This window comes from Perognathus longimembris, chromosome 18, assembly GCF_023159225.1.
Source record: "Perognathus longimembris pacificus isolate PPM17 chromosome 18, ASM2315922v1, whole genome shotgun sequence".
NCBI classification, from domain to species: domain Eukaryota; kingdom Metazoa; phylum Chordata; class Mammalia; order Rodentia; family Heteromyidae; genus Perognathus; species Perognathus longimembris.
This window is the reverse complement of record NC_063178.1, coordinates 13,658,899-13,674,136: the sequence shown is the minus strand read 5'-3', so window position 1 is coordinate 13,674,136 and position 15,238 is coordinate 13,658,899. Positions and strand designations below refer to the sequence as shown.

The following is a 15,238-nucleotide window of genomic DNA, read 5'->3' as shown; positions in this document are numbered from 1 at the left end:
TAAAGAAAATTACTTTTCTTTCCCATAAAGAAGATTAAAAATGCCCATTTGACAATGCAAATGACCTATATCACTCACGCACATTTGCTACTATCTGACTCCTGATATTTGGGTCTATTGATGTGAAGTGAACCATTAGCATGTCTTCCCTTTGGGTCCTAAGGAATGAAGAGAGAGACTGAGAATTGGTTCTTTGTTTTCTGTTTTACAAATGCTGTTTTGAATCCCTGCTTACTTCTGTTCTTGTTTCCTCATTTTCCTCAAAAAATGATCTTGGGGCAGCAATTACTTTATTTTACTTCATAAACAATTATGTGGCCTTGACTGTTTATCAGTGCCTAAGTAACTTTATCATCGTCCACTGCCAAGATTTGAAGTTAGTATCAACTCCACTTCTCAAGGAAGACTGACTTACTAGGTACATTGGTTCTTCACCAATCTCACAAATTAACACAAATAAAGAGACTTAAGAGATAACTATTTGACCCACAGAAGGGACCAAACCAGAATGTTCTAAGAATGGTTTCTAATACTTCACTTTGTGATATCCTATCACATGGAAGAACTAAATATACATGATTTAAGATTTCTAGAATGCAGCCTTCCCCAAATATCTATGGCTAGAACATGCCTTGGATGTTCCCTCCCCCTCCACAGTTGTCCCCAGGAAGCCCTGTGCCTGTGGTTTCCTTTGGGTCCCTCTGCCTGCCTTTTGGAAACACTTCAATATCCTGTCATCACTCCCAGTCAATTTGTCAGTTAAGCAGAAGGATGGGACAACTACACCTCAAGATATGAAATGTTCTTTTTTTTTTTTTTAGTACTTAATTTATTTTATTTTATTTTTTTTCAAATTTTTATTATCAAACTGACGTACAGAGAGGTTACAGTATCATACGTTGGGCATTGGATAGATTTCTTGTACTGTTTGTTGCCTTGTCCCTCATGCCCCCCTCCCTTCCCCCCTTTCCCTCCCCCCCCAGGTGTTCAGTTCACTTACACCAAACAGTTTTGCAAGTATTGCTTTTGTAGTTATTTCTCTTTTTTTACCCTGTGTCTCTCGAATTTGGTATTCCCTTTGAATTTCCTACTTCCAATACCAGTAAACACGGTTTCCAATATACTCAGATAAGATTACAGAGATAGTATAGGTACAAACATAGGAAGGTTCTTTATGACTTTCAGTCTGACTTATTTGTTTCTGATGTGTCCTTTGAACATCTTTTTCCTGTTTCTACTGCCTTATGGTCTCTTATGTCTTGCAAGTGGCCAGTATCAGAATTATTTCTAAACATAGTGAATGAGGTATAAAGTGCTTTAAGAAGTGTTATTGTTGTCTCTTTAAGAAAAAAAAATATAGTAGTACAGGATATCTCAAAATGAAATTGCCCAGTGTTGGTGACTCATACCGGAATCCTAGCTACTCAGGAGAGTAAGATCTGAGGATCACGGTTCAAAGCCAGCCTAGGCAATTAACCACTAAAAAAGGCTAGAAGTAGAGCTGGGCTCAAGTGGTAGAGTGCTAGCTTTGAGCAAAAAAAGGCTAAGGGACAGAGCTCTGGTCCTGAGTTCAAGCCCCAGAATTGATACACACATACACACACACTTTCCATGCAGTGAGTAGTAATTGTGTGTGTGTTCCTTTGCCTCCTGTTGCAGGCTGTGGTGGCGAATACAATTCATCCACTGGGACCATCAGGAGTCCTTCCTACTTGTATAGCAACTACCCAGACAACCTCCATTGTATGTACAAAATCACCGGGAGAGAGGACAGAGTCATTCAGCTCAAGTAAGTGAAGACTCAGTTGCTTTCAAGACACTTTCTGCTTTATTCACAGAAAATCTATATGTGACTGACAGAAAATACTGATTCTCACTAGAAGGAATCTGATAAAGAAAGAGGTCAAGGGTTCTCTATGCTGGGAAACCTCAGAAATGGACCACTCATTCTTCATGCAGTTCAGTGGGGATTCATGAGAGATCATTGATTCAATTGTTGCAGGGTTATAAATTGTTATGATTTCTGAACAATTCCAAAAGAGCCAAATAGTTGTCAAGGGCTAAATTCACCTTGAAATCCAAATGGCAGGAAGGCAGTTGCCTTATTGCTTAGCACTTTCCTCAACTTTCTTATTTTATTCTTAAGAGTTTTATGATGTAGATTAATATTTCACATTTCATCAATAAGAAAAGGGAGGCTCTCAGTGGGCAGATTATCTTTCCTACAGTCACATACATTTACACAGATTTTTATTTATTCAGATATTTGAATCCCTATCAAGGTTCCTCCAAAAATACATGTCTGTATGCTGTCTCTCCAAGACGAAAATTATTTCTCCTAGGAAATTCACTCTTTCTTATGCAGAAATCTGAGGATTGTTACCGTTCTTTGATCAGGCTGTTATAACAGAATGCCATAAATGGAATCGTTCATAAGCAACAACAATTCTCATAGTTATGGAGGCTGGGAAGTCTGGGACACAGGCACCTGGTATGAATGCACCTTCTGGCCCATAGAAAATCCCTTGCAGGGGTCTTTCTTGGGCCTCTTTTCATAGGCACACTAATGCCATTATGTGGGCTCTGGTAATGCCATCACTTTAGGGGTTAAGATTTTAGCAATTTGGGGAACTTGGGGAGACATATTTAGCATATAACTCATAGGTATATCAAGGAGTGTGTGTGTACATGTAATCACATACATATTGTATATATATAACATGTTTCAGCCTAGGTTTTTAGAGTTTACCATATTATAGTTCATATATGATTGCTGAAAAAAATTTACTGTATGTTTGCTAAAAGGTTCCATCCAGTAACTTCCATACTTCTCCTCCTATCGGGATTGCGAAGATGTAGACATTGCTGTAACAGAAATCTTTCTACTTATGCTCTGAAAAGAACAGGCCATGAGAGGTTTCCTACCAGTGTGCTTTTCCACATAGGTTCTGTGCTTTTCTGGGACAGTGATGTCAGATAAAAAGCTAAAACAAGCTTGAACTCCCTTGGGAACTCAGCTCTTTCTCTGTGTTTTCATATGTGAAAAATATTATGTTATCTTTAGAAAGTAAATATAGCTGGAAATGGCGATATGACTCCAGTGATAGGGAAGCAGCCATGAGTAGGAAAACAAATAAATACGTGGTGAGAATGACCTAGATATTGTTGTGTTCTGATTTTCTTTTATAAGAACATTGGATGTTATGCATAGTTGAAGAAAATAAAAACTTTTTTCAACTTTATCTTCACTATGAGTTTGAAAACATACAACTAACATACTTCAGAAAACAAAAGGATGAACAGATTGTTTTCCTTTGAGGCTTTTTAGAGTGCTCAATTATTGGATATTTTCAAAGTTATGTTGTGGTGTTATTTGTTCAAGCTGCTACCAAAATATTAGTCAATTAGACAGACAAACATTCGAAAATAAGGAGAGCTATCAGATGTTCTAAATGAGTAAAGAAGAAAAAGATACCATAATAAATCTCTTCTCTCAAATCCTGAAATAAAACTATTGAGGAAGCCTTGCTTGTTTAGGAACTCTTAGACTCATTACTTAAAAATGACAATAGATTAAAATGATAACTTTAAGTTAGATATATCATGAACAAAGATTTGATTTTTTTTCCTAGCCAGTCCCAGTGCTTGAATTCAGGGCCTGCAGCTGCTTCTTTTGGGCAAGGCTAGCACTCTCCCATTTGAGCAACAGAACCATTTCTGGCTTATTCTGTTTATGTGGCACTGAGGAATTGAACCCAGGGCTTCATGTATGCTAGGCAAGCACCCTTCCACTAAGTCATGTACCACATTCCTAGCCCAATAGATTTGATTTTAAATCAACATGCAGATTAAGGTCACCAAGTTAAGGATGCCTTGGTCAGGAATAGTTCTTAGTTGTAACAAATGACTTGGAGGTACATCAGCTATCAGTAAGTTTATTTCTCTTGTGTGAGACTGTGTTCAGTGAGTCTTGGCCGGGAAGCACTTCTGCTGGCCCCTTGGCAGCCCAAGCTGATTGGAGCTTCATCTAGTTTTGTTTCCATGACTACCAGTGTAGTGGGAAAACACTGAAGCAAAACCAGGATTAGTTTTTAGACCTTCTCCCATAAACCGGGTGCCAGTGCCTCACACCTGTAATCCTAGCTACAGAAGACTGAGATCTCAGGATTGAGGCTTGAAGCCATCCAGGCAGGAAAGTCCCAGGGAGACTCATGTCCAATTAACCCCCATAAAATTGGTAGTGGCACTCTGGCTCAAAGTGATAGAAGCCTAGCTTGAGTTGTAAAGCTCTCAGGGACAGCACCCAGGCTATGAGTTCAAGCTCCCAGAGTGGAGGGAGGGAAGGAATGAGGGAGGGAGGGAGGGAGGGAGGGAGGGAGGGAGGGAGGGAGGGAGGGAGGGAGGGAGGGAGGGAGGGAGGGAGGAAGGAAGGAAGGAAGGAAGGAAGGAAGGAAGGAAGGAAGGAAGGAAGGAAGGAAGGGAGGGAGGAAAGGAGAAAGGAAGGAAAAGAGGAAGGAAGGGAGGAAGGCTTTAATAAAGTGATGCATACACCTCCATTTACATGTCTATAGCCAAATCAAGTTAAGTGATCACAGCAAAACTCAAGGTGTTGGTTGTTACCACATGTTGAAGGCAGAGCTGGAAACCATGTTGGGGGAAGTACAGTGAAGCTCACAATGATGTTTAGGAGTGAATGTCTTGTTAGACAATTACATGTAACCCAACAGCTTTTCATTTATTCTTTTCTACCCATAGGTATTTTTTCCTTAATGACAAACATATTTTACACTCCTGCTTTTTATGACCATAATATCTTACCTGTATAGAGATACCAGATGTCATTACCGTGTTTCTTTTTAGTGGTGTTCTCCGACCATAAAAAATAAAGACTCAGAGACAAATAATGAAGTTCTAATTGTAAAGCTAGCATTTCTTCCTTTTTATTATCTTAACATCCACCCCCTAGTTAAGAGTCGGTTAGTAGTAGCCTCACTTAATCGCACCATGTAACAAGGGAAGAGGAAATGCTGTATTTACAATGAGAATAAATAAAATGTTGCTAGAATGACAACTTCAACCTGTCATATTTTATCTCAAATAGATTTTAAAATAGGCTGGACTGACTGTGCTCAAGGCTAGCACTTCACCACTTGAGCCAAAGTGCCACTTCCGGCTTTTTCTGTTTATGTGGTACTGAGGAATCCAACCCATGGCTTCCTGCATGCTAGGCAAACACTCTACCACTAAGCCACATTCCCAGCCCCTATCTTACCTGTCTTTATATCTCTGGCTCTTGGTACATTTTTGAGCATCCTGTGGTTATTCTAAAGAAAAACAAAGTATAAGACTAAATTCTGAATTTATGAGTAGTTATGTCCTATAATATTTCCTGCCAAATGAAGCTTGGATGAATTGCTATTGATTTTTACCTATGTCTGTTTAAATTTTACAAGAAGGAAAGGGACCGTGTAATGGGGCTTCGGAGGAAGACCATCAGTATTAACAAAGTGCATTTTACAGGTTCAGTGATTTTGATGTGGATCCATCCGCCTTCTGCTCCCAAGACTACTTGGGGATTTATGATGGTCCGGACACCAGTGCCCCGCTTCTTGGCAAATTCTGTGGTTCTACACCCCCTGAAAATATCAAGAGCAGCAATAATACCATGACCTTGATGTTCAAGACAGATGCTTTCCACACAGCCAGGGGCTGGAAGTTGTCTTTCCAGCAGACCATAGGTAAGAACTTTGAACCTGTACATTCTCTTCGTGGCTCTTCTTTTCCTGCTTTATGTAACATTTTTTTTCCCACTTGACTACAACTGCTTTCCATTTAAGCTTAATTGAGGGCCAAGAGAAAAGGCCCCATTCGTTTTGTTGACTTTGCATTTAACATGGCAAAGAGTCTTGGAGAATTGCGTAGACAGTCTCAACTGTTAAAAACTGGAAAGTCCAATGTCCTTATGACATGAAAAGAAAGAATATGAATATAGAATCCAGGGCACAAAATACCAAAGGCTTGGAAAAACACCAGTGAAAGTGGAGGAAATCTCCAATGTCTCCCGAGAGTAGAATATGCGAGGAAGACAACATTTCATGGGAATGGGAATTGAGATCCTTGGGGAATTGATAGGAGAGTGTGGTACCTCTTACTCTAAGACTTATTTTGTTTGGGCAGGAGAGCATATCAGATATCTAATGGAAATATCTAGTATTCAGTTGATATTTGAAATTTAGACTGGCAAGAATGTCTTCTAATCACTGGGAGATGGCGGGTTTAGCTATCTATGAAAATAAATTAAAAATAAAAACTCAGTGTATTCTCACTGCATGGCAAAGATAATTCTCCATATTAAAAAAGGCAGTTAATCAGTTCTCTGTTTAGACATATAGCATCCATAGCACAATTTATATTTGATTCTGAAAAGTGTTCTGATTTCTCCATTTGAATATTGATGTGATTAATGTTCTGGAATATAACAACTCCTCTAACAAGTTTAATACACTGTGAAGACTCAGAAATGGCTGAGCACTTTCCTAAAATGTGACTCACTTTCCTGACTTTCCTTTCTACTTCCTCTGTAGTAAGAATAATCTCCATCTCTCTTCTATAAAAGCTCAGCCTCCCTGAATCTTGTTTGCTCTTGGTGTGTAATGTTTTTGTGTGTTTCTTGAAGGAACAAAGTAAACATTTGGGTGTGGAAATCTCCCATGCAGTGCAGACTTTGCAGCAAATAACTTTACTGCCTCCTTTCCATTAAGTGTCCCCCTGGCTCATAGAGTATTGTCTTGTTAGAATGCTGGGAGCAATCGGGTACAAAACACAGACAGCTGCTTTGAAAGGAAAATGAAATTTCCTTTGGAGATAGTTTTGCACAAAAGCACTCATTCTGGCCTCTGGCATAGACTGTAGTGATAAATGGCTTATGTCTGTATTTGCTCATGTTTTCCTTCACTCTAATCTGTGCTCATGACCACTGAAATGGCTTTCCTGAAGCTCTTTCATAGGGTTGTACTGTGCAGTGTCCCAATGTAGCCAGCATTTGCTAGGTTCATTAAATTACTATAGCTTTCTGAGCTATGAAGGAGATGACTGTTGAGTGAATGTGTATAAAATACCTTGTCCAATTGGAGACTTTCAAAGAATAATTTTAACTCAACTATACTGATCATTTTTTACTGACAATCTGATTTGAATTTTGTTATACTGATCAGTCAGATTAATTTTCAATCTTGGTTTCCTTAGTGTGATAACAAATGTAGTTTTAGTTTTAGAGTTTAGGCAATCTTTTAGTTACATGTCTGGTTTTAAAACATTTCAGACTTGACTGATTGTGTATACTTTCCACTTCCCTTCTCATCCGTGGCAATCCACCCTGCCTTTCCTGTGAGCAAAAAGACACTGACTTTCTATCACAACAGTGAATTCTTGTTTCCAAGGCTATCAGTTCACCCGGAAAACAGTATTTCCACTGAGTAAATAATTCCCGGGAAGAGAAGACCATTGTTGGCTGTGACATTTCCATTTCATTTTAACTGAATCAATTCCCGAGGTTTGCTGCTTTGCTCTTTAGATTACACAATTGACGATCATTTATGTGCATGTGCTTTGGTTTTTCAACGGTTAGTAAAGAGTGGGGTTTATATAGCTATGTAGTTATGAGTGAAACTTCTCACACATTTGTTATCTTTGAATTGCTAATGAATAGGTCAGAGTGAATTTGAGGGAACTATTCCCTGGTGGCTGATTTACTAAATATGTAGTGAACTTGCATCTCTGTTAGTGGAGCTGGGACTTTTAGGACTGAGTGTAGGGTATAAGGTAAGGAGAAAGAAAAGTAATTACAATGGAACTACTGTCCAAATTTGCCCTTTTCTGTCTCTCCATATACTTTGGCACTATGATAATCAATCCTAAATGATCGACAATTAGTTTAATGATCATATTGGGTTTCAGGGTTGTGGAAGACTCTGAATTTATCAATATATCTGAATTGGCCCATCACTTTTCTGGTCCAATGACATGTCTTGTATCAAATTGCCTCTAGTTCTGTAATCCTATAATGTTAAATCATTACTTCTGTAGATTTGGCTGTAGTCTACAGGGAAGAACTGACCATTAAAACCTTCCTTGATTCTAGTAGCATGCTATTTTAGCATCAGCCTTTCCATCACCAGAAGCATGCCTCGGTTCCCCACTTTAGGGATGAAGCTTTCTGCCCTTTGAGCCCATGTAACCCAACCCAGCCCAGACCCTTCCCTCTGGCCTAACCTCACACTGGTGTTACTCAGGTAGACTTTACAGGATGGTCATCACATGTGTCCCAAACTTCTGTATACAGAATTTGGCTAGTCACTTTAAGTAAATCCTTTTCCTAAAATAATGTTGTTGGTAACACTTCAGCAAATCTCCAGCATGCAACAATGAATGTGGTTCAGATAGTCTGTTAGGCATTGAAATCAGTGCATCCAAGAGAGAAGATCCCTCCCCACAGGGGACAGCATATCCCCAGACAAGTCCCCGTCCCTAGAAAAGACAGCGGCATCACAGACAAGTGACACGAGAGACTGAAAGCAGCTCACATGCTGAACCTGGGATCTTCTCCATCATCCTTCACCTGAGCATTTGCCAGATGAAGAATGAGTCAGGGGACACTAGCCTAGACTCAGAACTTTTGCCACGAGACAAAAGCAGAAACATCTAAGTATCATGGCCCATGACTGTCGGAATAACAGCTCCACGAACATATATGTACCCAATGGGAAAAGCTAAAAACCAGGACTTGTGTGGTGATGATCCAGTTGATTCATTATGTCTCTGCCTGAAGACACATCCTTAGAGAGTCCCCTAACATTTCCCAGCTCAATTTTCATCTACTACGAAAACATCAGTTTGAAATATTACCACTTTCTATCTTGTAAGAATCTGATACAGGTGAGGTAGATCATTCCTGTGCATTACCAGAGCTGACAAGTAGGAAGATGATTGCATTAGGAATTCATGATGAAATTCTGAACTTTCTAACCTCCACCAGAGTAGAGGATGGCTGAGTTGTGGTGGTGGGCAGGGCTGTCACTCTCAAGAGCAGCATTTCATGGGACCATGATCTTTTGCTCTTTCTTCCTTACCCATTTCCTACTGCCTTCTATCAAGCCCTAAGGTGCTTATAGATAGCTGAAGGTGATTCTATAGATTTTGGAGAGGTCTAGTTTGTGTTATTGCTCCATCACTGTTGGTTGTATGCATGAATTAAAGAATAAATGGCTGGTCAAGGTGGCTTATGCCTGTCATCCTCATTACTTGAACGGCAGAGATAGAAGGATTGATTATGAGTCAGTACCAGGCTGGGGGAAAAAGTAAAACATCACACTCCTTTCTTAGCCAGTAATTAAGCATGGTGGTTTATATATGGATCTATAATCTCAGCTCTGCAGAAGATCCAAAGTGGGAGGTTCTCGGACTGATTCTGAATGTGGGCAAAAATGTGAGCCCTTATCTGAAAAATAACTGGAAGAAGATAGGTCTGGGGCATGGCTCAGGTGGTAAAGAGCCTACATAGGAAGTATAAGGCCCCACGTTCAAATCCTAGTGCCGTCAGAAAACAAAAGGCAATAACCAAACAAAAACTAACAAATGGAAATGTTTAGAATTTTATTTATTTCACTTTTGGACACTACTAGAATTTTCATCTTGTGCTTAGCCAGGCAATATTATACCACTTGAGCCACACTTCCAGCCCTGTTTGCTTTTAGTTTAGAATTCAGATGAGGTTTTATGTTCTGCCTGGTGCTGGTCTCAGGCCATGATTCTTCTTCCTCCATCTCCTGTGTATGTGGCATTACAGGCACACACCACTATATGCGCTCTGCAAATTCCATTTCATTCTGGGATATAATATTAACTTGGATTCACTTCTAAGAGAGAATAAGAAAAGAAATGAAGAAAGGAGTATGATACTGTGGGTCACAATGGGAACAACTAAAAACAGTTCCGCTTCAGACATCAGCTTCTTGTCTTATTTAGCTTTCCCATTTGTGTTGTGAAATTTAAACTTTGAGAGACATTCAGAAGTACTGTAGCTCAACAATAGAATAAACTTTAAAACATCTACTGACATTGAAAATGTGTCTGTGCATTTCTCCAGGCTGCTGCCAGCAGCCTGATATAAGCTACCCCCCTCCCCAAGTTTTGTAAACTCAAGGGCAGTAAGATTAGTGGGATTATCATTGAACAATTTGATAAGGTACAGGACTCTCAGGTTAGCGGTAATGGGGGTATGACTCATTAGAAATGGGCAGGGGGATGTTAGTTATCTGATTTCTTAATGTCATTTGCTGTGGATTATGATGTCTGTGAATAAGATGAGCTGAAATCCTAAACCTATTTAAAGCAAACTAGACTGGGCTTATTTCCGCCCTTTCCTAGCCTGATAACTCTCACTGTTGATTAGACATCCCAGGGGGAGACAATTCTATAGACAAGGTTATCTGCAGGTTATTCTTTGTGGGTTGTATTGAAAACTTTTTATTTTTTGTGCTGAGCTTAAAGTGTGGGAATAGGATCAAGAAACCGAGGAATGCTTAGTTCACTAAAAGTGTACAAAAGCAAATAGACTGAAGTGACATTCCCAATCAGCACAGGAAGAAAGGAAAGGTTTTTAATGAATATATAGCCAAGTAGGTACTTTGACCTAATGACCAGATTGCTTCCCCAGCTGTCCTGGGGGAAATGAAGCAGATGGTAGTTCTCAGACCAAGTTAAATGACAAAACAGAGTGACTGGTAAAATATAAAAGATAAGCTATGAAAAATATTCATGCAAACAGGAAATGAGAAGCATGTATTTTCTCTCCAAGACATGAGCCCTCCCAGCTGCCTCTCATTACAGCCTGGTCTTGTCTCACAGAAGGTAACATTGACCTTTGGGTTTAAATTAGTAGTAATCAGAGATTTTCATTTTTATGTGGTTTAGTATTATGGACTGTGCCCAGGAACAGAAAAGCAAAACACATTCAGCCAGCAACAAGATCTTTAAATATTGCTTAGAAACAAATGAATTATTTAGAAACAAAATACTGTTAATGATCTCAGCCATATGATCTTCTCTTTGGTTTAAGATGAGAAGAGCCTGCTATCTGGTTTACCTTCTGCTCAGTTGCTTGTCCCCACTATTTACCTCGTGTCAGATAAGGCAGAAACTGCTGTACATTACTCCTTCCAATCCTCACAACCAACCCCAAGAACCCCCCACAACAGAGGGAAATAAGAATTTACTAGATGAAGTCTTAGTTCTAATCAGTGTTGGTGAGCATTTGAACACAGTTCCACTGTCTCTTGCCTTTATTAATCAGCTTTTAGTGCCCCTGTGGCAGCTGATTCAAACACCCAGATGTGGGAGAGAGCCTAGAGTGAGTTTCCTAAGAGACGATTTTCCTTACCCACTCAGGCAGAGCTGTTTCGCTCTATGTTCATCATGTGGTACTGCTGGGTTTTGAACCACAGCCTGTCAATGGGGGCGAGACCTACACAGCACATGTAGTGCCATTCAGGCATTGTAGGAATACTGCACAGGACAACAGCAATCAAATGTCCTTCCTCCTTTCCACAAAAAAGGAAAAGCATTCCGTCTGCTAATTACTGTAGGACAATAACTACCTTATTCTGGTTGTACTTAAGGTAAATAGTATTAACTTCCACGTCTAATTATATCACAAATATATAGTGATATATTTTCTATTAGGTAATATTTATGTATTTATATCTTGTTATTGTTTCAATATTTGTATAACTTACAAATGTATACACAAATACAATTTATACAGTTACATTTATAATATAACCACCTAGTATTATAAATATGTACTTATAAGGATTATAATTAAGTATATGAATAGATTAGATAGACAACTTCATTGGAATATAAGGATAATAACTTTGTATAACAAAGAATCTGTAGTGTCAGATTATGATTTCCCCCTTACCACAGGATTCCAAGATGATGAAATAATGTAGACATTTATTTTTGTCATATGGTGGTCATAGAATTCAGTTAAATTGGGGAACTAAGGCACCAAGAAATGAAATGACTTGTCAAAATACTTTATCCACATCTTAAGAAATGGGAAAATAAATTAAATGATGCTGCCACCAGAGTAATAAAAGTTGAAATATCAATAGCACAAGACCACAACTAACATATCAACAGCAGTAATAAAACAATTCCATACCTTTCTTTAAATTATTATTAGAAACTCTTGGACACTTGGTATCCACTAAACCCATCTCTTTTATATTGCAGATCATATTGTCACTATTCAGCACATTACTTTTATTGCAGCTATTTTTAAAATAAAATATTAATAACATTTTGCTAACCTGATTTAGCAGTTGTCATTGTTGAATAAACAAAGTCATACTTGTTTTGAATAGTGTGGCTGCACATAAGTGTGTTCTGAATTTTACAATTAAATGAATTTGCTGTTCCTGCTGAAATCTAATAGTTAGGGATTCAAATTTGTTAGGCAATAGACCCAACATCATTTATTGTTTTACATGCTAAGGAAGCATTTTCCCCACCACAAACCTCCCCTTGAAATGGTGTTTTAAATCTTCCTGTGACATTTTTATTAATTCTGTTGAAATCTTTGCAATCAAATATGTCACAAAGGTAACTAAATTAGTTTTGGAGATGAGCTTATTCACAAGAGCAAAAACTCATTTTGCTTTTTTTTTTTTTTTTGGCCAGTCCTGGGCCTTGGACTCAGGGCCTGAGCACTGTCCCTGGCTTCTTCCCGCTCAAGGCTAGCACTCTGCCACTTGAGCCACAGCGCCGCTTCTGGCCGTTTTCTGTATATGTGGTGCTGGGGAATCGAACCTAGGGCCTCGTGTATCCGAGGCAGGCACTCTTGCCACTAGGCTATATCCCCAGCCCTCATTTTGCTTTTATTTTGTTAAATTTTTATTGTCAAACTGAGGTACAGAGAGGTTACACTTTCATACGTTAGACATTGGATACATTTCTTGTACTGTTTGTTACCTCCTCCCTCATTCTCCCCTCCCTCCTCCCCCTTTCCCTTTCCCCCCCATGAGTTGTTCAGTTCATTTATACCAAACAGGTTTGCAACTATTGCTTTTGTAGTCGTTTGTCTTTTTTTACCCTGTATCTCTCAATTTTGGTATTCCCTTTCTATTTCCAAGTTCAAATACCAGTATACACGGTTTCCAATGTACTCAGATAAGATACACAGATAGTGCAGGTACAACCATAGGAAGGGGATACAAGAGGATCATCAATAATAGAAGATACAGTTTCACATCGCATGTTGTATTACAACAGTGATATGACAGTCATTTCCATAACATGGAGTTCATTTCACTTAGCATCATCTTATGTGTTCATAAGGGCTATTGGGCTGTTGTGATCCTCTGCTGTGACTACCCTAAACCTGTCCTAATTATTCCCAATAAGGGAGACCATAGAGTCCATGTTTCTTTGGGTGTGGCTCACTTTACTTAGTATAATTTTTTCCATGTCCTTCCATTTCCTTACAAATCGGGCAATGTCATTCTTTCTGATAGAGGCATAAAATTCCATTGTGTATATGTACCACATTTTCCTGATCCATTCGTCTACTGAGGGGCATCTGGGTTGGTTCCAAAATCTAGCTATGACAAATTGTGCTGCGATGAACATTGTTGTGCTGGTGGCTTTAGTGTCTTCTTGTTTGTGGTCTTTTGGGTAGATGCCCAAAAGTGGGGTTGCTGGGTCAGAGGGTAGCTCTATGTTTAGCCTTCTGAGGAATCTCCATACCATTTTCCAGAGTGGCTGAACCAGTTTACATTCCCACCAACAATGAAGTAGAGTCAAACACTCATTTTGTTAAGAAACAAATACGTATATACACATGTGTGTACACACACACACACACACACCCCGACTTAATTACCAGAATTTCTCTCACAATCTTAGAATAGAAGGCAGAGATTCATCTACTGAGAATAATTTGCATTTCTGATAATACCTTTATAGTTGATTAACAGTGTTCCATCTGCTTTCCTTGAAGGCTGTGTAAGCATTTCTTTGAGCATATAAAGGTGAATTTGGCAAGGTCCCTTTCCTTGGCATGTTCACTTTAAAAAGAAAATTCAACATGTTGACATAAATTCAGTATGTCAACTACTTTTTAATAGGAAGGGAACATGGAAGCTTTCTGAAAATATGAATCTTGAAGTCCAGTAGAGTGCATGATGTTATAAGCCCCACCTGCTAGGTTCAAACACAGTTTATGCATCCCAAAAATGTTGACCTTGGGAAAATGGACTTAGCTGTTCCATCTTGATTTCCTTATGTATAAGTTAAGCACACTGATGGAGATTACTTCATGGGGCTGTGTTGGTGATTAAATTAGAAAATGTCTGGCACTTAGCATGCAAGAAATTCTAGCTATAAGTAGTAGCATAATCTTTGAAAGGATGAGAGGGGTTCATTGGGGAGAGAGCATTCTTCATTCTATGAAGAAAAACATATATGCGAAGTTACAGATGCAGCCCATTTCAGGGGGGTACAGACAAGAATTAGGATATTCCTTCCTGCATCTCTATGTGGCCGAAAGGATGTTATGCTGGCTGCTGCCCTGTAACAAGAAAATGCCTGATCTTTATCCATTAAGTCCAGCTATCCCCCAACCACTTGAGCAGTACATGTTCAAAGAAAGAGAGATGCAAGGATAACATCATGAAAACCTCTGAAAATGCCAGCCACAAAAAAGTCAGTTCTCAAAATAGCTGCTTAAAAAATGTATCCTCTGCCAATAAGACCTTCAAGATGTCTTCAGCTAGATAATACAACTCTTTCTTCCTTTATCAGATTGATCTTGGCTTGTGTGTCATTCTGAAGTTTAATCATTAGAGGGAAATCATTTAGGATTCAGTTACTGGTTTTTAATTAAATAGATCTGGCCCAAGTCTCATTGCTTATTATAGTTTTATATTTCCAACAGTTCTTTATCCAACACATTTACCTTCTTTAAAGAAATAGCTTGTTTTGAGTGAAATGTCTGCAACTTAGGGACAAAGGTTAGAGTGACATTTGTTCCTGGGCACCGGGTATGTCATTAGGGTGACTTTGGCAGCCCGGCGATGAAGTAGCTGATGATGGATGAGGGTTGTCTGGACAGTGGGAAAATGTGTAATAATGAGGAAGATGATGGATTTACACTGCCAAAAACAACAAGGTTAAA

General features: G+C 39.0%; 1 protein-coding gene across 1 annotated transcript in view; it reads left to right on the top strand.

Moving 5' to 3' along the window:
- Cubn (cubilin) overlaps positions 1-15,238 on the top strand; it is a 203,154-nt gene that overhangs the window by 174,847 nt on the left and 13,069 nt on the right. The window contains 2 exon segments of the mRNA XM_048368018.1: positions 1,660-1,789; positions 5,521-5,738. Of these exon segments, the coding sequence (XP_048223975.1) occupies positions 1,660-1,789; positions 5,521-5,738 (348 nt within the window).